Raw genomic sequence first — 25054 nt, 5'->3', positions numbered from 1 at the left:
AATTATAGACAATTACTGTGAAGAGTCTGGCACCTAGTAGGCGCCTCAATAATTGATCATTATGATTGATGGTAATAAATCATATTTGTTTAAAACTCATTTCTGAGTCATTTACCTATATTGTATGTGTGTGTATACGCAACATATAAATATAGGTATTGATATAAATGACAAAGGAGAAATGAAGGATAAAATAAAAGTTGGCCTTCATGACCACACACACACACACACACACACACACACACACACACATTTTTTCTCCTAACTTCTTTCCCTAGAGGTGCTGAACATAGCACCTTCACATTTTAATTAAGGTATGCAACTGACGCATATGAAGGGATTGCTGCCCTGGAATATGGGGCAACTATAGGAACTGGAAGGGTAAACATTGCCATTTGTGTACATTGAAGCATCATGGTATACTAGCAATGGCACCAGTCTAGGAACCACCCAGACTTCAGTTCAAATCTTTGTTCTACTAATATATGGCTATGTGACCTAAAGCAAGAAAGGTGATTTACCCTCTGGAGCTTCAGTTTCTCTCATGTATAAAATAAAAGTAATTAACCCTGGTAGTTTATGTTGATGGTTATAGTACATATTAAGGTCTACAATGATGAGAATATGTGTAACACATGTGGTCTCTAGTAGGTGTTCTATAAATAGTAGTTAAGTTTAAATGATATTATGCCTTTATGTCTCTATCACAGTCATACTAGAAGTCAATCAGAACTTCCATTTTTTTTTTTTCAAGAACCTTATTGTGACATTTTGTTTTAATACATATCAATTACTGGAGTCTCTGCCAGGACTTGCCCAAAGACAGGGCTTAAAAGTTCATTAATTTTAATGATTCCCTTGATTAGTTACAAAAAGAAGTTAGATAATTTCTTTTTTTAAGTCAGTGGAAGTGAGTGTTTCACTAATATTTATTGCAAATTAACTTATGTTTTTATTAATTATATTAACTACATTTTAATTAAAATATATATTATTAAATTATAGTTTATTAATCATATTTTTACTATAAGAATTTTGAATAAAATTCTTTCAAATCTAGAAGGAGGTAGTTTTCCCTGTATTTAGGCAAGACCTTTCAGGCAATAGGCTGACCAGTTGAAAGACTGAAAGTTGAACTCCTTTCTGTATGCATGTGGTGAAACATATACACATACTTTTTCACACACCTAACATCAAACATGGAAGAAATAGAGAAGTAAGTTTGAGGAAAGTCAGAGAAGACTTTAACAGCAAAAAAAGCAGTCAAGAGAGCCATAGAATATAAAAACAAAAAAGAGGGTCACGTGAGAGTTGCCCAGGAAAGATACAAAACATCATCTTTGAAAGGGATGTTAGAGCACTCACTACATAATATCTGTAGAAATGTCCGGGTCTCCTGAGAGATGGGCACTCTATCAATACAAGGTATTATGGCTTCTGTCTTTATAACTGAAAGATTGATATTCTTTGGTAAGATTCCATGTTCAGCATAGAAGGAGCACAATTGGAAGTCTGAAACAGCACTTTCCCCTTTTTCTCCAACACAAAAGCCTCCTTCCAGTGTGTGACCTTCCATGCAAAACAGCTCATTTTTAAAGCTTAGTTCCAGTCTCCTAAAGATCCTTGGTTACCAGCCATGGGAAAGGATATCATGTGACAGACGCACAGTCCTTTCTAAGTGACAGGGGAAAGGTCCTGCTACAATCACTCTTAGTGAAGAGAACACAGCACCATTTGGTTGGTAAGAATTCTTAACCATACGAGAAACAGAGAGAGGATACTGTGCTCTCATTTTCCAACTTCTCACATTTTCCCTTGTGAAAATATTTCGAGGTTACAATTAATGCGATGTGGCAGTTAAATTCGTAAGAAGTTTTAAAAAGCATGTCATAGAAGTAAATATTGGCTTTTTTTAAGACAAATAAAAAAAAGTGCTGACTAGAGCAAAGGAAAGTGGCTTTTTTTTCCCCGTCCCTCCACTGTCAATAATTGTTACATATGTGTTCATGCCGGAATTGCTGAATGGTAGAAGACATCATATATTATAAGTATTATAAACAAGTATACGATACGCAATCAGTATGAAGGTAATTTAAAATAGTAAGTCACTTACCATGTCAGTAGAAGACATAGTTGGCAAATACTCTGGGGCCAGTGTGGTGTCATTAGATATTGAGATATTAGCTGTAAGCAGAAGACAATTATTTTATACTATAAAACTAAAATAGAAAAAGACCTTAAATGCATAATTAAGTATTTTTTAAAAGCAGGGTTATACAGTAAAAATGTCTTTAATAACAACATAAGGGCACAATGAATTTTTATTTATTATATATGTGTTCACCTTTCACCTAGATAAAACAAAGATTTGGACACATCTGCTGTGCTCTAATCTGATAAGAGATGATGGTGAATATTTAAAGAGATGGTATTAAAATTTGTTTCAGGTTTCAAAAAAAAAAAAAGAAATAAAACTTCCCCAATACTACAAGGTACTCAATATATTTTGTCTAGTGGAACAAGGGCTGTTCATAATTGATTAAGTTGACCACTGGCTTCAGAATGCACAGGAACATCTCCCATATTGAAGCTTTACTAATTAAGACTTAAATAATTTGTAGCTTTTGGAAATTTCAACAGTGTATGAGAAAGGTTATCCTTGCAAATTGTGTGAAAACAAGAGACAGTACTAAATAATATAAATATAATGGAGATGAATATTTAATCTAATTTTAAAAATTATTTTCATATAATGTGGCGTCATTTATAGGTTTAAGATGGCACTTGAAGAAAAACCTAATTTAATCCAGTCTATCGTTGTTGGACATTTGGGTTGGTTCCAACTCTTTGCTATTGTGAATAGTGCCGCAATAAACATACGTGTGCATGTGTCTTTATAGCAGCATGATTTATAGTCCTTTGGGTATATACCCAGTAATGGGATGGCTGGGTCAAATGGTAGACTGGATTAAGAAAATGTGGCACATATACACCATGGAATACTATGCAGCCATAAAAAATGATGAGTTCGTGTCCTTTGTAGGGACATGGATGAAACTGGAAAACATCATTCTCAGTAAACCATCACAAGGACAAAAAACCAAACACCGCATGTTCTCACTCATAGGTGGGAATTGAACAATGAGAACTCATGGACACAGGAAGGGGATCATCACCCTCCGGGGACTGTTGTGGGGTGGGGGGAGGGGGGAGGGACAGCATTAGGAGATATACCTAATGCTAAATGACGAGTTAATGGGTGCAGGAAATCAACATGGCACATGGATACATATGTAACAAACCTGCACATTGTGCACATGTACCCTAAAACCCTAAAGTATAATTAAAAAAAAAAAAAAAGAAAAACCTAATTTATTAAACCAACCTTCCTCTTGGAAACGTTTCGTTCCTTTTTTAAAATTTTATGCGTCTGACAATTAAAAAACAGTATTTAAAAAGTATTCTATAAGTAAAATATTTTTCTTTATCAGATAAGCCTTTTTCCTATTTTGCTAAGCTTTATGTATTATAAAATAAACTATTAGAGCATATTCCTAATTTATAGAAATATTATAAAACAACACATCAGGGTTTTTATTTGTTCGTTTGTTTGTTTAGGGTCCCATAGTTTACTTAACATTTGAATTGCTAGCTACTGTTTGGTCCCTACTCCAGTCCCTCTGAGCCACTAGCTTGCCTTTTAGTTTGCCATGCTTCAAGTCCTGCCTACATAAACCTTTAAGAAGAAACACACAGGTTTTGATAGCTGACATTAGAATATGAGATCCATAAGGGAGGAACAGAAGAAGCTTATCTCGTTCACTGTTTTTCCCTAAAATCTACCCAGTGTAGCTCTTAGCAGGAACTCAAAAATATTTGTTTACTGTCAATAAAGGAAGTTAGAAAAGAGGGCATTTCATGACTAAAAATGAATGAGAGCAGATAAATTGGGGAAGGAAAAAACAAGAGAAACAACTAAAAGAGAGAAAATATTTAGCTTGAGTCCTACTTTTGGTCAGTTTTGGAATTCACTCTGGTCTTGCAAGACTTTAGATTGTAAAACTGTTAAACTAAAGCTAGCTGTTGCCAGAGTTTCTCTATTTCAGCAGTAAAGCAAGTACATGTGCATATTATCTGTGTTCTTATTCTCTCTGTTTCATTACAGGTCACAGAGGGAATTAAAATAGGCTGAAGCACATCAGAAAGCTAATCTACCACGATCAAGTAGGCTTTATCCCTGGGATGCAAGGTTGGTTCAACATATGCAAATCAAGAAATGTGATCCATCACATAAGCAGAACTAAAGAAAAAAATACCAGATTATCACAATAGATGCAGGAAAGTCTTTGGATAAAATTCAACATCCATTCATGTTAAAAAACTCTCAATAAACTAGGTATTGAAGGAACATACTTCAAAATAACAAGAGCCATATATGACAAACGCACAGCCAACATCATATTGAATGGGCAAAACCTGGAAGCACTGAAAACTTGTGCAAGACAAGGATGCCCTCTCTCACCACTCCTATTCAACACAGTATTGGAAATCCTGGCCAGGGCAATCAGGCAAGAGAAAGAAACAAAGGGCATCCAAATAGGAAGACAGGAAGTCAAACTATCCCTGTTTGCAGACGTGATCCTGTATCTAGAAAACCCCACAGTCTCAGCCCAAAAGCTTCTGAAGCTGATAAATAACTTCAGCAAAGTCCCAGGATACAAAACCAATGTGCAAAAATCACTAGCATTCCTAAATATTAACAACAATCAGGAACAAACTCCCATTTACAATTGCCACAAAAAGAATAAATGCCTAGGGAATACAGCTAACCAGGAAGGTGAAAGATCTCTACACAGAGAACCACAAACCACTGCTAAAGAAAACAGAAATGACACAAACAATGGAAAAACATTCTATGCTCATGGATAAGAAGAATCAATATTGTTAAAATGGCCATACTGCTCAAAGTAATTCATATATTCACTGTTATTCCTATTGAACCACCATTGAGATTCTTCACAGAAATAGAAAAAACTACTTTAAAATTTATATGAAACCAAAAAGAGCCCAAATAGCCAAAAAGAACAAGGCTGGAGGCATCATGTTACCCAAGTTCAAACTATACTACCTGGCCCTAGTAACAAAAACAGAATGGTACTGGTACAAAAACTGACACATAGACCTATGGATCAGAATAGAGAATCCAGAAATAAGACTGCACACCTACAACTATGTGATCTTCAACAAACCTGACAAAAAGAAGCAATGGGGAAAGGATTCCCTATTCAATAAGTAGTACTGGGATAACTGGCTGATCATAAGCAGAAAATTGAAACTGGACCTCTTCCTTATGCAATATAAAAAAATTAACTCAAGATGGATTAAATACTTAAATGTAAAACCCAAGACTATAAAAACCCTAGAAGACAACATAGGCAATACCATTCAGGACACAGGCATGGGAAAAGATTTCATGACAAAGATGCCAAAAGCAATTGCAACAAAAGCAAAAATTGACAAATGGAATTTAATTAAACTAAAGAGCTTCTGCACAGCAAAATAAACTATCAACAGAGTAAACAAACAACCCACTGTATGGAAGGAAAGTTTTGCAAACTATGAATCTGACAAAGGCCTAATATCCAGTATCTATAAGAACTTAAACAAATTTACAAGAAAAAAACAAACAGCCTATTAAAAAGTGGGCTAAGGACATGAACAGACACTTTTCAAAAGAAGACACATGCAGCCAATAATCATATGAAGAAAAAGCTCAACATCAATGATCATTAGAGAAATGCAAATCAAAACCACAGTGAGATACTATTCACACCAGTCAGAATGGCTATTACTAAAATGTCAAAAAATAACAGATGCTGGTGAGGTTGTAGAGAAAAAAGAACACTTATACACTGTTGGTGGGAGTGTAAATTAGTTCAACCATTGTGGAAAACAGTGTGGCGATTCCGCAAAGACCTAGAGACAGAAATAACATTTGACTCAGCCATCCCATTACTGGGTATATACCCAGTGGAATACAAATTGTTCTATTTTAAAGACACATGTACACCTATGTTCACTGTAGCACTATTCACAATAGCAAAAACATAGAATCAACTTAACTGCCCATCAATGATAGGCTGGATAAAGAAAAGGTGGTACATATACACCATGGAATACTATGCAGCCATAAAAGGAACGAGATCGTGCCCTTTGTAGGCATATGGATGGAACTGGAGGTCATTATCCTTAGCAAACTAATGCAGGAACAGAAGACCAAATATTGCATGTTCTCACTTATGAATGAGAGCTAAATGATGAGAACACATGGACACATAGAGGAGAACAACACACTCTGGGGCCTATTAGAGGGTGGAGAGTGGGAGGAGGAAGAGGATCAGGAAGAACAACTAATGGGTACTTGGCTTAATACTTGGGTGATGAAGTAATCTTTAAAACAACCCCCCATGACACACATATAGCTATGTAACAAACCTGCACATGTACCCCGAACTTAAATGAAAGTTAAAAAAACAAAAACAAAAACAGGCTAAAGGACGTTTGGCCTAAACAATAAAGCCAAATGAATCCATTCTCAAAAGGAAGAAGATGTTAGTAAATAATTATTAACAAAATCTAGGTTTATATTACTATGTTGTTCTAAAAAGCTGAAAGAACATTTTCTTACATTGTATTTCTTCATTTTAAAACATCCTAGGACATATAATGGGTATACTTTTCATATTGGATGGGACTCTGAAGCTTGCTATGCCAGGTTACTTGCCCAGGTTAACAGAAGCAGAGTTGGTAGCAAGACCTTGTTCAGCATTCTTTCTTCTCTTACACAGCATATCTAACCATCAAAATCAGATGACTTGTGTGGCGACAGAATTCAAGGTGAGATAGTACTTGCCAATGTTAGACGATGTGACTCTCAACTGTGACCTGAAATGTCTGATCTGTCTGAGCTTTTGAGGAAAGGCAGCATATATGAAATTACAGATACTATATGGATGGTGTTGAGAAGCTTCCCTTCTTGAGCTAGATTCTTTAATGCAATTTTATCAGCTTCCTGTCACGAGAGTTTGAAGGTCTTTTTGCAACACACTTTTCTGCATAAAAACAAGGAGTAAAGACTGCGGAGGAGGCCGGGCGCGGTGGCTCACGCTTGTAATCCCAGCACTTTGGGAGGCCGAGGCGGGCGGATCACGAGGTCAGGAGATCGAGACCACGGTGAAACCCCGTCTCTACTAAAAATACAAAAAATTAGCCGGGCGTGGTGGTGGGCGCCTGTAGTCCCAGCTACTAGGAGAGGCTGAGGCAGGAGAATGGCGTGAACCCGGGAGGCGGAGCTTGCAGTGAGCCGAGATTGCGCCACTGCACTCCAGCCTGGGCGACAGAGCGAGACTCCGTCTCAAAAAAAAAAAAAAACACTGAGGAGGAAAGATATTCAAGGCTCTTTCTTCACGAAATGAATGATGGATAATAAAGGCCAGGGGTGTACTAAAATAGGATTGCAATCTGAACTTTTAGTCTTTTAGTAGGTGCTCTCAAGTTTTGGATAAGCATCAATTCTGCTCATTTAAATTCCTTTTAGAATTTCAATTTTTTTCCCCTAAGACAAGCTATTAAAGCACATTGGCTCTCAAAATCCCAAAAGACCAGCATCAAAAGGACAGTAAAAAGTATATAACACTTTCCCTACTTATTTTAATAAGCATCTGCTTCAGAAGAAAGACTTGAAAATAAATACATTTAAAAAGCACTTTCATAATTGCATATTGGCAGGGTAGGTTAGAGTCCATAAACAAGATTAAAAGTAAATTTCTTTAGGCTCACAGAAAAGAAAATGATCAATCCCAATTGGAAGCTTGGTCTACAAGAACCACTGGTTACCATTTGGATCCAGGTGCAAATATTTTGGCAACCAATTGCAGAATGATCCATTTATATGGAATCTGCAATCTCCTTAATTAGGATTCTGGAAAAGTCAAATGGAAAAGCCAAAATACTCTACACTGTCTCTCCCATTTACTCAGCATCCTGGCTCATGAGACAAAGAAACCCTTTACCCTAGGAATCTGGCTAACTTAGATTTAGCCAGTCACCACTGGGACAATCTCTGTTTCATACTGGCTTTCAGGGAGCTTCCACAGGTTGATCGTTTTCCATACTTGGATTTTCATATCTCATTCCTCCTTCCCATGTATCAGATTTTAGCTGATTTTCTGGAATGAGGGAATGAATATTGTAAGTAATAGACATTTAAAAATGTATCTGTGACTTTTCCTTCTTAGCCTATTTATTCCAAAAATTTTTTGTGTGCGAAAAATCAGACCTTGGCGATGACCTTGAGCAGTAGGATATAAATAACTCCTACAAGCTTAGCATTCCAATAATGGAACACTAGGCATTTAAGCTGACTTCTTCATGTTTAATGAGAGATTTAGAGAAAGAACAAGGGGATCAAGTATGGCTGCAGTTGTGGGAGCTGTGAGAGAAAAAAGGAGATGACATCCATGTATCAGTGTTGGCTCTTGCATAGGGGAGTATCTGTTGCACTGTTAAAGGTTGTTCCCCTTTATCTTCTAGTGACCTGGCCCCAGGAACTACCCCATGGCTCCTCTGCTTTACATACTAGCAGGAACTGTACCATCAGGAACAGGTACAAACTCACGTGAGACTGTGAGGTCAAGTGTAAGCAACAATTGGTCACTAAGGTCATATCTGTCTGCTTTTATGTATCACCTAATAAAATGTGGAGAAGGGGGTACTAGAAAAACTGGGCTTGAATTCTGGACCCAGCACCTTCTGAGCACAGTGCCCTTAAGCTCCCTCACTGCATAATCTTGAGGAGTTACTTCACACCTCTTGACCACATGTCCCTCGTTTGTAAAACTGGATTTGAAACCATCTACCTCATAAGGTTACTGTGCAGATTAAATAATACAATGTAGGCAAAATTGTAAACACAGTGTCCAGTAACAGGATAGATCTAAATAAATGGCAGCTAAGATTACTCCTAGCTCTGTGACCTGGAGAAAGCAGACCTTGTCCTTGGGATGAATGTCAGCTATCTCTCAAGATTTATGTGATGGTTAAATATACATATATTATGTTACTAAGATATAGTTGATTAAAATCCCCTAGTAAAATGTCTGGCATTTGGATGGTGCTTAATAAATATTAGCCTAATCTGAACCTGTGCCCTCAACATGGCTTCTTAGAGTTACAGTAATGTGGCACTGATTAACCCGATGTGAACAAGGAAAACTTTAAGACTATTTTCCATGATAATGAAACTTTAAAGTTTTATTCCATTACATTTAAGAAACATCTTAAGGCAATTAAGTAACTAGAAAATAGATAAAGTATAAAATTAAATAAGCTCTGCCACATGGTCATGTCAGATTTATTTAAGGGTTCTGGATAACTTGAGCACACTAGTACCTTTTGATTAAGTTAAATATGTATGCTTTTAATTTCTAGGTCAATAAAGGCAACAAAGGGTAAAAATGGCTTTTGAAGGAAGACAAAGGAAAACTGAGAGAAGTAGCTTCTAGGGAAATTATTTGCTACTATCTCAGCCTTAAGTATTAAAACAGATAAAATCAGTAGTAAGTTTTTCTTTTGTTTTTTCTTATTATCCTTTTAGTTTTCCCAAGTATTTTCAGCAAGCCTTAGTGATTGAGATTTTCACCACAACTAGGCAAGTTCAAGTTGTATACTCTTTAATCTACAGGCACTCTTCACAAGTTCACCTACGATGTTGTACTGGAAGTTAAAGAGCTGAGCTACTGTGGAGATATTGAGATGAATATATTTAAGCTGGGCATGGTGGCATGTGCCTGTAGTCCTAGCTACTCAGGAGGCTGAGGTGGGAGGATCACTTGAGCCCAGTAGTTTGAAGTTGCACTGAGCTATGATCATGCCACTGCATTCCAGTTTGGGTGAAAGAGTAAGACACCACCTCAAAAAAAAAAAAAAGATGGGTATATTTTGTCGCCAATTTCACAAAAACTTCTCTTTCACACCCACCCATCATTACATTTTGGACATGTGTTATAGACATTACTGTGGGGAAACTTTTACAAATCTGCTTTTACACAAACCCAAAACCAGAGAATTTTCCAGGTCTAATGACAACCCCATTTTCTGATTCCTGCAAGCATTATGCAGAAACTGCTAAAACATAGGTTAAGACAGTAAAAGCAAACTAGAATGATGGGTCTCTTCCAAAACACTATTACGATAAATGATAAAATGTCAACTGTGCGGGTAAAGGATTCTCACAAATGCAAGCCTGAGGGATGCTACAGCAGAAGAACTTATACTTCCTTGTTTTACCATTAGTTTATGATTTAAACCTACTTCATAAAGATGGAATGGCACACAATAAAAATAAAATTGCATATATTATGATATAGTTCATGGGAGGTAAGTTAGGATGACCTTTTATTTTCTTATTTTCTTTTAATGGGCTTTCTAATTATAAAACACATATTGACTATAATATGGGAACACAGGGGATGCAATCCAGCAGTTCTTTTGAATGGTTATAACATATTGTTGCACAGCACTTATTAATATATTAGAAAAATTATGTAGAAAGAAATGATGTTGAAACTCCAGTGACAACTATTTTAGAGCATTTAGAAGCCTCCTTATGCTGTGAATGACATAAAGGTATGGAAATGGAAGCCACGGTTACTTCCAGTCACTAGGCTTGGTCTTACAGTTTCATACCAGGAAAAAAGCCAACTTTTACTTGAAGATAATATAGACAGGGATGCACCTGGTTCCTGAGAAAGAATTTACTCACCTTACTTACATATATTGTTAAGCATGTTCTCCTGGAACAGTCAACAATAAATCAATACAATATATCCCTTTCGTTAACAATATACTGTCTATCCCTTTGAGGCTATTTTTCTTACTTTTATAGTTCATCATTTTTAGCAAAGTTTCTTTTCCCTCAGGATGTAAAACTGACACCTGGTCAGAAAATTTTCTTTGACCCTTTTCAAAATATTAATGTGTCTTGAGTATATAGTCACTGCAAGATTTACACATTAGGCAAATGAACAGAGGTATTAGATAAGAAATTTATTTCTAAAGTTTGGATTAAATGAAACTCTCACTTTTGTTCATCCAAAAAGCAATTCACACTATTTTAAAAAACAATACATTTTATAATATGTGTTTGTATATGTGTGTATCCTACTTCACTGCAAGTAGCACAATTCTTTTTTTTATTATTATACTTTAAATTCTGGGATACATGTGCAGAATGTGCAGGGTTTTTACACAGGTATACATGGTGGTTTGCTGTACCCATCAACCCGTCATTAGGTATTTCTCCTAATGCTATCCCTCCCATTGCCCCCAACCCCCTAACAGATCCTGGTGTGTGATGTTCCCCTCCCTGTGCCCACATGTTCTCATTGTTAAACTCCCACTTATGAGAGAGTACATGTAGTATTTGATTTTCTGTTCCTATGTTAATTTGCTGAGAATGATGGTTTCCAGCTTCATCCATGTCCCTGCAAAGGACATGAACTCGTCATTTTTTATGGCTGCACAGTATTCCATGGTACATATGTGCCACATTTTCTTTATCCAGTCTATTATTGATGGGCATTTGGGTTGGTTCCAAGTCTTTGCTATTGTGAATATTGCTGCAGTAAACACACTTATGCATATGTCCTTACAGAACGATTTATAATCCTTCGGGTATATACCCAGTCATGGGATTGCTGGGTCAAATGGTATTTCTAGTTCTAGATCCTTGAGGAATCACCACACTGTCTTCCATAATGGTTGAACTAATTTACGCTCCCACTCACAGTGTGAAAACATTCCTATTTCTCCACATCCTCTCCAGCATCTATTTCCTGACTTTTTAATGATTTCCATTCTAACTGGCCTGAAATGGTATCTCATTGTGGTTTTGATTTGCATTTCCCTAATGACTAGCAATAATGAGCTTTTTTTCATGTTTGTTGGCAGTATAAACTTCTTTCAAGAAGTGTCTGTTCACATCCTTTGCCTACTTTTTGATCTGGATATTAGCCCTCTGTCAGATGGATAGATTGCAAAAATTTTCTGCACAATTCTTAAAAAGCAGTGAAACAGGCCCTCAGAAAATTTTTGTTGATGAATGAATGAGAAGTAAAAAAGGACAGAGGACAGAAGAGAAAACAAGTGAAAGTTGGGGGAATGCCCATGTTCTTTTCCCTATTTCCAAAATTCTAGTATTTATGCTTTTGAATAAATTAAAGAGGTTCCTCTTAGAAGAATTGAACACCTCGCCCCTAGACTTTAAAGCCTTTTTCTTAATGACTATGTATAATATACAACACTTTTGTAGTCTCGAGATTCAATGCAATAGTATTAAATACTCTAACTACAATGCACTGAAGCCTTAACTTTTTTTTTGTAAACACAGCTTCAATGTTTCATATTTATCTATAACAGCACACTGGTTGTTAATTTTGGGGGAGAAGGCAGACTTGCAGTAGAAGCCTTGTTAGTATCTTTCCCTAGGAAAATTTATGGGAAAATTAAATGTTTGAAATCTTTAAAGAATATAACTATTATAAGATTAAACTCACTGGGGCATCTTTTGTAGGATGGTGAGAAATATGAAAAAGAACAAATTTTTACTCAGTGTCCATTAGGTGCCAAACTATTTTGCATATACTATCTCATTTAACCTTTATAGTAACCTCTAAGAACAGGCACAATTACTAACCCAGTTCAGAGATTATCAAAGAGATTAAGTAATTAGCCTAGTTCAGGGTAACACTGAAATTCAAACTCAGTTTTGTTTACTCTAAAGCACACAGTATTTACACTTTATCACATTAACATTTCTAAATTGGGGTGTTGGTGATGAAATTAGATATTGTGTATTATTCTTCAATTGGATATTTTTCAGTTTTCACTTTTGGCTTTTGAACTAAATTATCTTTTTTCGTACACACTCTGCTATGTAATCATCGAAGTACAGTGGGAAATTTAACATCCATTTCCTCTACTAATTAATAGCTATCCCATTTCTAAGAAAAGCAAATCTTAGCACAAAAACCACCCATGTATGGCATGTATCCACTCACATATGTCAAACTTTCTGACTGATTTTCCTACTAGCACTTGCAACTGAGCTTCCTTAGTTGCTCAGTAAACCTACGTATATGACTTGGGTTACCAAGCAGTAGTTGGGAGCAAAATGAATGGAGAAAAAAGTGCATTTAGAAAAGAAAAATTAGGAAATGATTAGGCTTTCTGGAAGCAAGTCAGAAGAAGAAAGAAAAGAGAAAAGGAAGTGTTGCCTTGACAAAGCACACACATATAAAAAAGCCACAATATATTGTGGCCATGAAGAGAGGTTTCTTTAGTAATTAGTGGCCCCTATTTCCATTCCTGTAAAATCATTTCTCAGTTTGCAGGATCACGACTCCATCTGTGCAATTGCTGGTTCACCGTTACATACTGTCCCAGTGTTGAAAAACAAGTCATATGCCAGTTTAAATATTATTGACTCATTGAATTATTTTACTAAGAGTGCATGTTGTGATGAAAGGCCAGTCTTTTGTTATTTTTAGAATACTTACTTGAGCTCTATATGCAACTGTATTATTCTCTATCATCTTTCAGTTTGATATCAAGAAATACTAAATTTATGATGAATGTATTCAGTTTGCTACCAAAAAGCAGTAAGGTTATGGAGAAGTATTAACATTGTCAAAAAGTACTAAGGTTATGGGGGAGATACACAATCATTAATCTTATGGGGTTTTGTTAAATATGAAATTGTCATGAAAATGCAAATAACTATCCATTGCCTTTTTCCAAACCACAAATAGATTTCATCTCCATAGACTTAAATAATTCTTCATGTTCACATATATATCTTTCATGTGTACCAATAAGAGGTACAACCAACAGTCTTGTTGCAAAATGGGCCAACTGCCCAACAATGTATGCCTAGAAGGAAGGATGATGAAGACAGTTCTGTTTGTTCTATTACTTACACTTCAAGGCTAAATACTAACCCTAAATTTTAAGGATCGGTAATAGCAATAATAATGGCAGCTAACAGTTGATTACTTATTACATATTAGAAACTGTCCTAAGAATTTTATCTGTACTAGCTCTTTTTTTTCCTTCAAAATAAATCTATAAGGTAGATACTATTATTAACCTTAGTTTACAGATTAGGAAGATGAGGCTAAGGTACCTTGGGAAAAGGAACTTGCTGAAAGTCACACATTTGGCCTTAGCCAAACCAGGACTTGAATACAGGATCTTCTGACTTCGAAGCCCTGTGACAGTACTTTATTAGTACCAACTAGAGGTAGCAGGAATTGTCAGAGTCCTTCTGAACAACTTCCTAGTTACTCAGCACTGACTTTTTACACAGCCTGGGAAAAACTGGACAAAGGAAAAGCTATCACCACTTATGTCAGCACTTGCTATGCAAGGGTAAAATAGATTCCACCCTTAATGTCACTTTTTCAAAAAAAAACAAAGATCCTTCTTAGAAGGAAGATCACACATAAAACCATAGTACTTTTTATAATTTGAACACATTTAGATATGTCTTCCTTGGTTTCATGTTACCTTCTCTGCCAGCATCCAAATAATAAAACAATGAACACAAGTTTCCATTCGCCTCAGGTAGGTATGGGGTTGACATTAGATGTTTTTTTCTGTGTGACAGGTGTGTTGACAAAGCTCACATCTGGCTTCATGAATATCTCAAAGTGTTTTTTTTCCTTTAGAAAATCTTGGTATATGATTACTCAAACCTGCCTAAGAAGTCATAAATAAATAAACATATATATATTTATATATAAATTAATAAATGTAAAGGAAGGCTGAAAATCTCACAATCAACTGTTTGTGAAGCCAATATTTTGAACAGCTGGACTTCCCTGAAAGTCCAGGTTGTATGGTTATTGGGAGTTTTATCCCCCTTCTTTCCTAGGAAGAGCTCCATATAGTTGAGTGACAGTAACATCTGTGTTTCTCTGGGGAGCACATTTAACTGATTCTAATAATAATATATATCACGGGTTGAATGATATATATTGTGCTTGTTTCCAAGTACTTTTTAAATTATCAGATATTTCAAATCAGTATACAGCTGAACACTAGTTAGCTTTCATAACTATATGGCATTCTTGTTAGTCTGAATCTTTAAATTTCTACTTTGTATATCTTTCTGAATTGCTTTTAAATATGGGTTTTATTTTAATGTGTGCTGATTTATCTTAACACAAAAAGAACCCATGAGCACACGGCCCAACAATGCCCTAGCTTGTCATCAGTGTCACTGACTGCCTCACTGTGAGGGAAGTAGTGTTCTCTTTTTTCTCAATTCGAGACACATATCGGTCTTCCAAGACTTCTTCACCAATGTGGCTGAGAAGAATGCATTGCATACCAAAATATCTAGGAGCAATCTGAAACAGCATGCCACAAGCATAAAAAGTAGTATCTTGCTTATTTTTTAAATTCATAAGCATTCTGCATTCCAGTCTATAACCATGTTGGTTTTACAGTAAACATTAAGAGCTTTTTCCTCAGAATCTATAAGTCACAGTGGATATTGCAGGAATGTGCCCCACATTTGTGTCCCAGCCCTTTGAGCACTGCTATACTTCTGGTGCTAAAAGACCTTAGTAAAAAGTACAGACTGTATATCAATTTTTATGTTAAGGGACATAGACCTGTAGCTAATTGCATAACCTAGGATCACTAGTGCTACTAACATTTAATTGTCTGACACAAATGCCTATCCCTTTTTCTTTTTTCTTTTTCTTTTTTTTTTTTTTTTTTTTTGACAGGGTCTTGCTATCCCCTCAGCCACTTCAGTAGCTACAGGTACGTGCCACCACACCCGGCTGGTTTTTCTATTTTTTGTAGAGACAGGGTTTCATAATGTTGCCCGGACTGGTCTCAAACTCCTGGGCTCAAGCAATCCACCTGCCTCAGCCTCTCAAAGTGCTGTACAAAGAATAATACAGACATTAATTCCTTGCAAATACTGCAACTTGAGTTAATTTCAAAATTACAGGCATGAGACACCGCACCCAGTCCCTATTCCTTTTTCTATGAGAGAAGATCTAAAACAACTTCCCTCAAGGTAAATCCTTTTTTGAAATGCCTTTCATATTATAAAATGGAATTTTATAATGGAATTACTCCAAGAAAGAATTCCAAAGACCAAGCTGAACATTTTTTTGTGTGTGTGAAAAAGTTCTGATGTCAACTCATGTTTGGTATGATAGATTTTAAAGGGCTAAGATATAGAGAATCACATTCCTTTCCAGGAGTTACTTTTTGCTGTTATGTCCTTCTGGACTCTAGAATATAAATCTACTCCTAGAACATCACCTTCCTCCTTTCATTTCTTCTTCTCTCTTCCTTTCTTTTCTTATTTGTCTAGTAGAGATAAACTATAAAATTCTACCAGTAGGCAATTCCAATCTGAATTTCTTTTTTCGTAATTTAATGCTTCAAATTATCTGAAGTGGATTAGTATCTTTTTCTTCTATAAGCTTAAAATCATGTATTAAAGGTTTACTTAAAGGAAGACATTCCTACACCAATAAAGCAGCAGCAAAGGATAGGTTTGTCACATATTTGTATCTGTTAATACATGTATCCAGGTTTCCCCACTTATAAAATCAAGAATAATGTACACATGAATTCCTTGCAAATCCCACAGTTTGAGTTAATTTCAAAATATTGAGTTGGTTATGTTCACATTCCAGAGCTCCTGGTCTCCTTCCTGGTTGAATTATACAGCTAAAATACCTCAGGCAATGAGACATCAAATTCAGTAGCAGAGTTTTTCAGAGAAAGAAAACAAGACTAATTCCTGAGGACCGTGAGAGCATGCTGAAAATTTGCAAGCATGGAGCCTACACCTTCCTCCGAATACAAAGCGAGCATAAACACAAAGCGTGATGCCCTCACCTGGGTCAGGCGGCACACAGGCACAGGAAAAGAGAGTGTTGTAGCCCACTTTGAAGTTGGAGTTGATGGGGTAGTAATCTGCAAGCTTGATCATCTTCTTGAAAGCATCATAGATAAAGATGAAGCTAATCAGAGAAGAAAAGCCCTCCTCCGTGAAACGTGTGAAGTATTGAACCAAGAAGCTGGCATCAGTGGCTACCAAAATGAGACATAGGAAGGCGGACCACAGGCCAATCCAAAGGCGAAACTCCAAATAGTCAAAATTATTGTCCCTGGAAAAGAGAAAGAAAGGTGTTTAGATTCCTCCTCCTTGGAACACAAAGAATAATATAAAACTACCAAATGTCTACAGAAAGATTGACAAAAATACAAGATCACTTTTAGCCACTAAATGTGAAACTCTACTTTAGCCAGAAAGCACTAAGTTTAAGAATTTAGTCTAATAATACCATTTTTAAAAGAGTAATAAAAGTTTGAGGAAAACGCACTGAAAGTAGTTATATCATTTATATGTGAAAACCTTATTATTTTTCTCATTCAAAAAATATGGTCCCTACCTTCATAGAGTTTATAGAGTAAATAATTTGCAAGCATAGCACTGGTACCTAGAATGTGTTCAATAAATGTTTGTATGAGCTTTATGGGTTCATAAAGACACTAAGATCAATATATTTTCTGTCCCTATGTCATCACGGTCTACTGAGGGAAACAAATCGATAAATGTAATCGCACTATAAAATACTAAGTGATAATGTTACAGAAGAAGGAGTAACTAATTCTGGCTGGAAGGAAAGATGAAGTTGCAGAAAAAATTCAAGGTGTTCAAGGATAAGTAGCAGAAACTTTCTGGACAGACCAGAGAGAGCAAGGCCAGGAAGAGGAAAAAATAGTTAAAAAGATAACGTGGCACAAGATGGCCTGTAATGCTCACTGTGTGTGGACAGAGTGCCACTAACATGAGGTGGAATTAGAAATATGATCTGTCATCAGATCAAGAAAGGCTGTCTTGCCATGCTACTGCCAGACCCTTCCACTTCTTACGAAGCTTGCTCACAGATCTGATATTCTTCTGCTGAAGCTGGGTGTGAAGCATCTTGAGACCAACATCTTTCTGAGTTTGTCCCACAGCAGACCTAGAATAGGCTACTTCTATCTAAGGAGATCCCTGTCTTTTGAGGCCTTTCCCATTTCTTACAACTGAATTATTAATAGTTCAAGATTCACAACTCTGAAAGGATGGGTCAAGTGTTAATGTCCTACCATTTTATACTGATCCCTTTAAAATTATGTGGAGTGCTTTACAATGATTTTTTAAACTCAATTTATTTGTGACAAAAAAGTGGGTAGTAGTATGTATTACTTGCATGAGAATAAGAAATAAGTCAAGGATTGTGCATGCTTGACACTCTAGAATCTTGCTTTTAGACAATGAGTTTCTGATAACTGCTAATGATATATCTTAAAACTTTCCCATAGGCAATCAACTCTCCACCTTTACCAGCACCAACCCAATCTTACCCAACCCACAGGTAAGTTTTTGCCTGATACAAACCCCCTCATTGATATCCTTACTGATATCTATACTTGCCTTACTCAAAGCCATTTTCCACATCACAGCCAAAATTATCATTTTTAATGAAAGTCAGACACCCCAGCTTAAAATCTTTCAATAGCTTCCCATTGCCCTTAGAATAAAATTCAAATTCTTTACCTAGCACAGTGCCTGGCACATAGAAAGTGCCCAATAAAGACTTGCAGGATGAATAAATGCATGTCTGTAACTTAAGACTTGCCTGAGACAGTTACTGACACTGACCTATGAACTATATCTCATGCAACCAAGACATGACTGTTCCTATGATAGCTAAAACTTATAGAATATTAGAATTTAAAGTTCTTTAGGTACTGTGATGATTAATTTCATGTCCTGACCAGGCTACGAAGTGCCCAGACATTTGGTCAAACATTATTCTGGGTGTTTCTGTTAGGGTGTTATTTGAGAAATAAACATTCAAATTGGTGGGCTTTGAGTAAAGCAGATCACCCTCCATAGTATATGGGAGGAATTCATCCAATCAGTTGCAAGCCTGAATAAAACAAAAAAGATTGACCTTCCCCAGGGCAGCAGAAAATTCTCCAGCAGACTGCCTTTGAACTTCCACAACATCAGCTCTTCCTGGTTCTACAGCAGACAGCCTTCAGACTCAAATAGGAGCATTGGCTCCCCTGGGTCTCCAGCCTGCCAGCCTTGTCAGCCTCTATAATTGCATGAGCCAACTCTTTATAATAAATCTGCACACACACTCACATTTTATGGGTTCTGTTTCTCTGGAGAACACTGGCTAATACTGACACCAATCTGTCAAATTACGTCTCATTTTATAGATAAGGACACCAAGACCAATGGAAGTTACATCATTTATCCAACATCAGGGTTTTAAGGCCTTTCCTGACAGAGCTTGACCAGAAACCAAATCTCCTGATTCTTAGGTTTTCCTTTTAAAAATTATAGCATGGGCCAGGCGCGGTGGCTCAAGCCTGTAATCCCAAAACTTTGGGAGGCCAAGGCGGGCGGATCACAAGGTCAGGAGACCGAGACCATCCTGGCTAACACGGTGAAACCCCGTCTCTACTAAAAATACAAAAAATTAGCCGGGCGTGGTGGCGGGCGCCTGTAGTCCCAGCTACTCGGGAGGCTGAGGCAGGAGAATGGCGTGAACCCGGGAGGCGGAGCTTGCAGTGAGCCGAGATTGCGCCACTGCACTCCAGCCTGGGGGACAGAGAAAGACTCCGTCTCAAAAAAAAAAAAAAAAAAAAAAAATTATAGCATGGTTCCCCATCTGATTTGTATTTAGCTCTAGATAGGGTGAATATTAAAGTCAATGTCTTTTGTTTCTCTCTTCTTATCTAATCACATAAATTGAAATACGTTACCGAAGGAGATTAATAATACTGGGGTAAGGTTATCTTCGACAGACTTTATGGGATCCTTCTGAAGATAACTTTTACTTTCCTTTGCTGTTTGCTTTATGTCCAGAACACCACTGTTTTAATCCTATGCATGCCTATGTGAGATAAGTAAACTATAGAAAAAACTGAGTTCTAGAAATTTGATATAATTTACATTATCATACAATGAGGCAGTGTCAGAATAACAACTAAGAAACACAGTTTTGTTACTTCTGAGCCAACATATTTTTTCCTTAAATTAAAATAAAAATTTTAAACAATTACCCAGTTTTGCTACCCTTGCAAGAAGATGAAAGAGCAATCTTGATTTGTTCTAAGAATGCTAGTAGTTGTTTATAGATTTAATGTTTACAGGATAGGATGAGAAACAAATCCATTAACTAGCTAATGGTTAGGAACAACATTAGTTTGGGTACAAAGGAAAAGATACATGTATAAACTTAAACCTTAGAATCTAAACAATATACTAAACTAGCTGCTTTAAAAGACTTAAGCAATCCTACAGTAGTTCAACAAGAACAACCCAAATAAAGTCAATAAAACCAATGGCACTTCATTATGAAAGTGATATGTGTAGAGCATCAAGAAGAAAGAGGAATAAGAGATGAGAAAAATTTAAATAAGTTGATCATCGGTAATGATTACAGTAAAATGGTATTATTACATCCAATAAATTCCCTTGGTGCCAAATTTAAACAGCAATTAAGTTTTAAAAAGCAACAGGAAATGATATTAGAGATCAAAGAAGAAATTATGGTGAATTAGAAGGAAGAAATAGATTCATATCGTTATGATACCACTCAGTGTTCCTAGATATTTTGAGTCATAGTTTCTCAATAGCATAAAACCAAGGATACAGACAAACTGAAGAAGTCACATCTGAAATATGCTACAGAAATTAATGTTCAGCCACTGACAAATAAATATAAACTCCCTAAAAAAATACATCCAGTAATATCATGGAAGAATTAAAAATTTGAAGGCTTAAAAGTAAACTGTTTAAAGAATATAGGGAAAACAATACTGAATGACCAAATGATAATAATACAAATTAAAATCCAACCTTAATTGTGAAGTTTTTATATAGCTTAGAACACACTGCTGAAACATCTTTCAGATTCCTCACCCAAGTAAAAAGAAGGAATCTAATTATTATTGTGATAAAATGTGTAAAAATAATGCAAAACAGATTGCAGAATTTGGGAAATAAAACTACAAGTATCTTTGAAAAGTTGTGAGCTATTTTCTTCCTTCTATTACTGATTTTAAGAGATGGCAGCATATCATTCATATTCCTTTATAATTCTCCAGTTTACAGGGCAAATATCAAAACCTCAGAAATAAATCCATGATTATGCAGAGTTTGAGTCCAGTGAACCTACAAAGCAAGGATCTACCTATTCTTCAACAGTGGTAAAATACGCTGGGGAAAATCTGGGCAAGACAAAGTAAAATAGTTCTTAACTGAAGGACATTTTCAGATCTCTTGCATGCTAAAGTCTAAAGCGAATTACCAAGAGGAGGGTATATAGTATACAGCACTTCCCAGACTTACTGGGACCACAGAAGTTTTTTTTTCATGGAGCATGGAATGAGACTAGTAATTGATGAAACACACTTCTGGAAATAGTGATCTACCCAAATATTTTGTATCTGGACAGAATATTATCACTGCTGCTGCTATAACATAAACAAATGATATAGCATTGTGATTAAAATAATGCTTGCCACATATTACTAAATGATGTATTTAAAGCATGGCTTCTCAAATGTTTCTTGTTGATTTACAACTGTTTTCAAATAAATCACTTGGAACTATGTATATGTTACCAATTACGATGAAAAAAAGGGAGAATGAGAAAGGAACTTGCTTAGTGAAGGGAAATAATCTGTATCTCACAATTACTTAAAACAAACTGGGATGCAAACATTTTCTGTAGATTAAGGCTCTGATCACATTTCATCCAATAAATCTTTCTGCAAAGTTTGTGCATGTTTGTTCCTGTTTATAGTACATCCTTGTTTAATCTTTCCACAAAGGCTTTCTTGTCTCACACAATGTTTCCTTAAACATATAAAAACTGTTTGACTCTTTCTATAAACTGACATGAATAAAATTCTTTCCAATGTTCTTCTGAGAATTATGATAGAGAAGGGATTTATAATAATAATTACCTACAGAAAATCACAACATTACTTAAAATTTGGAACTTTTTACATTCTCAAAAGACTCCTGCTGATGTCCTCAACCCTGTTTTCAAAAAACTGGTTTTAAAGCCTCATTCCTCCTCCATCTTATGACTATTTTTGATAACACCTACACTTTCAAAGGCCATATATGAGTCCATAAGTCCATGATGTACTATGAAGGTAATGACAATTCTAAAATTAAAATCCTAAAAATGTATAACTATGTAAGACTATGGGAATGCCGACAAGGAGTGCCAGCAGGCCATGAGACATTCTTCAATCTACCTAAGGATTGAGATCTGCCAGTAAAGGCAATTCTCTCTTAGAGGTATCAACTACATTAGAAAGAGGCTGGAATACCCAATTTGATTTTGCATCTATTTGTGTATTAATGTGGCCACTTGGATGATTCACTTAACTCATGTTTCCTCTTCTTAAAATGATCCATCAATTTCCAAAAGAAAATGCTGATATCATAATTGCGATGCCCATTAGAAACTTCCAGTGATTCCTGAAGAGACTTGGACTCTGGAGTCAGAAAGCAGGAATTCACATCCCAGCCCCACCAATGACTTGTGATGTAATATTAGGCAATTTACTTATTGTTCCTGTGCTTGTTTCTTCATCTATAAATCAGGACGTGGTCCCTACCTCATAGGATTGCTGTAAGAATTAAATGAGTTAGTACATGTAAAGTGCCTAGGATAATACTTGGTACATGATCAACTCTCAATGAATGTTAGGTATTTATTCAGCTGAGTTTTGGAAGCTATCTTTAGTTAAGAACATGAAACTGTGGTGAGGAGCAGTGGACTAAGTAAAGAGCATCCGGTCTCTTTCATTATTGAATGATGTGAACTTAATCAATTTAATTTCTCTAGCATGTCAGTCAGGATCATGGCAGGAAATAGAAGGCATTCTGAAGTAACAACAAATGGCAAGGCACTCAGGGACCATCAACCGCAGGAAGCCACTACTAACTTTAGGCTTGAAAAGGCCAAGGAAGGAATAGAGCTACCAGAGCCTGGTGAGGGCTAGAGTCAAGGTGGAGGAGCCACTTGACAGGGGCTAAAGTCCTTGGGGATAAGCACTGCCAGAATGCTGTGCTAAAACAAAGATGGTGAGCTGGAGAAAGGCACACATACTCAGACCTCTCTCTCTCTCTCTCTCTCTCTCTTCCCCCCCCCCCTCTTGTTGGTACTCCCCATTAGCCAAACCCAAGAGGAAGCCAGAAGGCAAAGGGGCGTGGGTGTTGCTGTCCACAGGCATCAGCCCCTAGAGCACAGGGCAGGACAATGGGAAAGAGAGTAAGTGGGAAGGGAGCAAGGATGCACACAACGTAAGAGCCTCAGTAGAATCACATCTGAAACAAGTGGTGACTACCTAATTGCTAAGGCCCTTTCACCTCTCACATCTGAACATTCCAGTATTCTGAGTGATTCTTGGAGCTGCCTAATCACTATTCTGTGCTCTATCTAGCCTATAAAGATTCTACAATTAAGCAATTCTAATTTGCAATTAAATATGTATGTACATACTTGCTGAAATTAAATAGAAGCCTCTCAAAAACTAGGACAGGTCCGGTGCTGCTCAGAATAGTGAGTGGTTGACCAGCAAAAAGGCAAAAGATGGCTCCAGAGACAGCAGTGCCCAGGAAACTCTCCAACACGCCCTAAAATAAAGAAAATATAGATGTTAAATGAAGCACATCTTTTTTCTTCTCATTTGTGATGTCACTAGGCAAATAAAGCCACATGAGTATACTATTAGGAGGATCTTAGCAAACATATCAAGAATGAAGAAGGCCGGGCACGGTGGCTCACGCTTGTAATCCCAGCACTTTGGGAGGCCGAGGTGGGCGGATCACAAGGTCAGGAGATCAAGACCACGGTGAAACCCCGTCTCTACTAAAAATACAAAAAATTAGCCGGGCGTGGTGGCGGGCGCCTGTAGTCCTAGCTACTCGGAGGCTGAGGCAGGAGAATGGCGTGAACCTGGGAGGCGGAGCTTGCAGTGAGCCGAGATTGCGCCACTGCACTCCAGCCTGGGCAACAGAGAAAGACAACGTCTCAAAAAAAAAAAAAAAAAAAATGAAGAACAAAGTCTTTTACCAATATGCATATTGCCACCATTTATTTCACCTTAAGTACAATTTAGTCATGGTTCCCTACTCCAAGGGTCGACCTGCTCTAAAGCACTATAATTACTATGATGGCTGGTGTGTAGAAGGCAAAAGGTGGCTCTGATCCTTACTAAAATACTAACTGAAGCTTCTACACATCAAAATCAAATGGTTAGAAGTGACTTGGTATTTTCGGTGGCATTTTCCTCTTTGTGGTTCCTTTCAGTGTTTAGCCTGATTTCGCCTTGCACATAGTAGGCACTTATAAGTAGCTCTCTTTTATGTACAAAAGCTATTTTTTTCCTAGAGACACACCTTTGAAATAGAGAGGGGCACAAAGGGGACCAAAAAAGTGATTTGTCCTCCATCCTGCAATTTCTAACACACCAATTTCAAAAGACATTCTCATTACATTTTCATCGTCCAATGTAAACTTATAGAAGAGCTTCAATTAACTATTTCTACAGAAAATATATGTGCTAGAACATAAATAAGTAGTCTTTTATGGCCACATTTCCTTTTAGTTACATCTCTGGAAATCAACCCATTATTTTCCTTTAGCATAATAAAAACAAAGGTGATGTGTCAACAAGCTCCACTGACTTACAAAACCATCCTCACTTTCCTAATCACGTCACTCAGGACCAATGCTTTCAAGGATGACAAACTAGCCTGTTTCCTATATTTTTCATTATTTCAAACTTTAGTTATTAGTTTAGTTAGTAGTTAGGTTGGTGCAAAAGTTATCGCAGTTTTTGCCATTAAAATAATTAAAATAATGGC

General features: G+C 36.6%; 1 protein-coding gene across 6 annotated transcripts in view; it reads right to left on the bottom strand.

Annotated features, from left to right (window-relative positions):
- The window catches only part of SLC4A4 (solute carrier family 4 member 4), a 509200-nt gene that overhangs the window by 82306 nt on the left and 401840 nt on the right, over nucleotides 1-25054 (bottom strand). For all 6 annotated transcript variants that reach the window (XM_030818970.1, XM_030818971.1, XM_030818972.1 and 3 more), the window contains 3 exons: nucleotides 23688-23821; nucleotides 16990-17261; nucleotides 2114-2184 (listed from right to left, as the gene is read on the bottom strand). In XM_030818970.1, coding sequence (XP_030674830.1) covers nucleotides 2114-2184; nucleotides 16990-17261; nucleotides 23688-23821 — 477 coding nt within the window. The remainder of the gene's footprint in view (nucleotides 1-2113; nucleotides 2185-16989; nucleotides 17262-23687; nucleotides 23822-25054) is intronic.

Source organism: Nomascus leucogenys, chromosome 9, assembly GCF_006542625.1.
Source record: "Nomascus leucogenys isolate Asia chromosome 9, Asia_NLE_v1, whole genome shotgun sequence".
In the NCBI taxonomy this organism is placed as follows: domain Eukaryota; kingdom Metazoa; phylum Chordata; class Mammalia; order Primates; family Hylobatidae; genus Nomascus; species Nomascus leucogenys.
The sequence above is the reverse complement of the archived record's forward strand: the minus strand, read 5'-3'. Positions and strand labels throughout refer to the sequence as shown.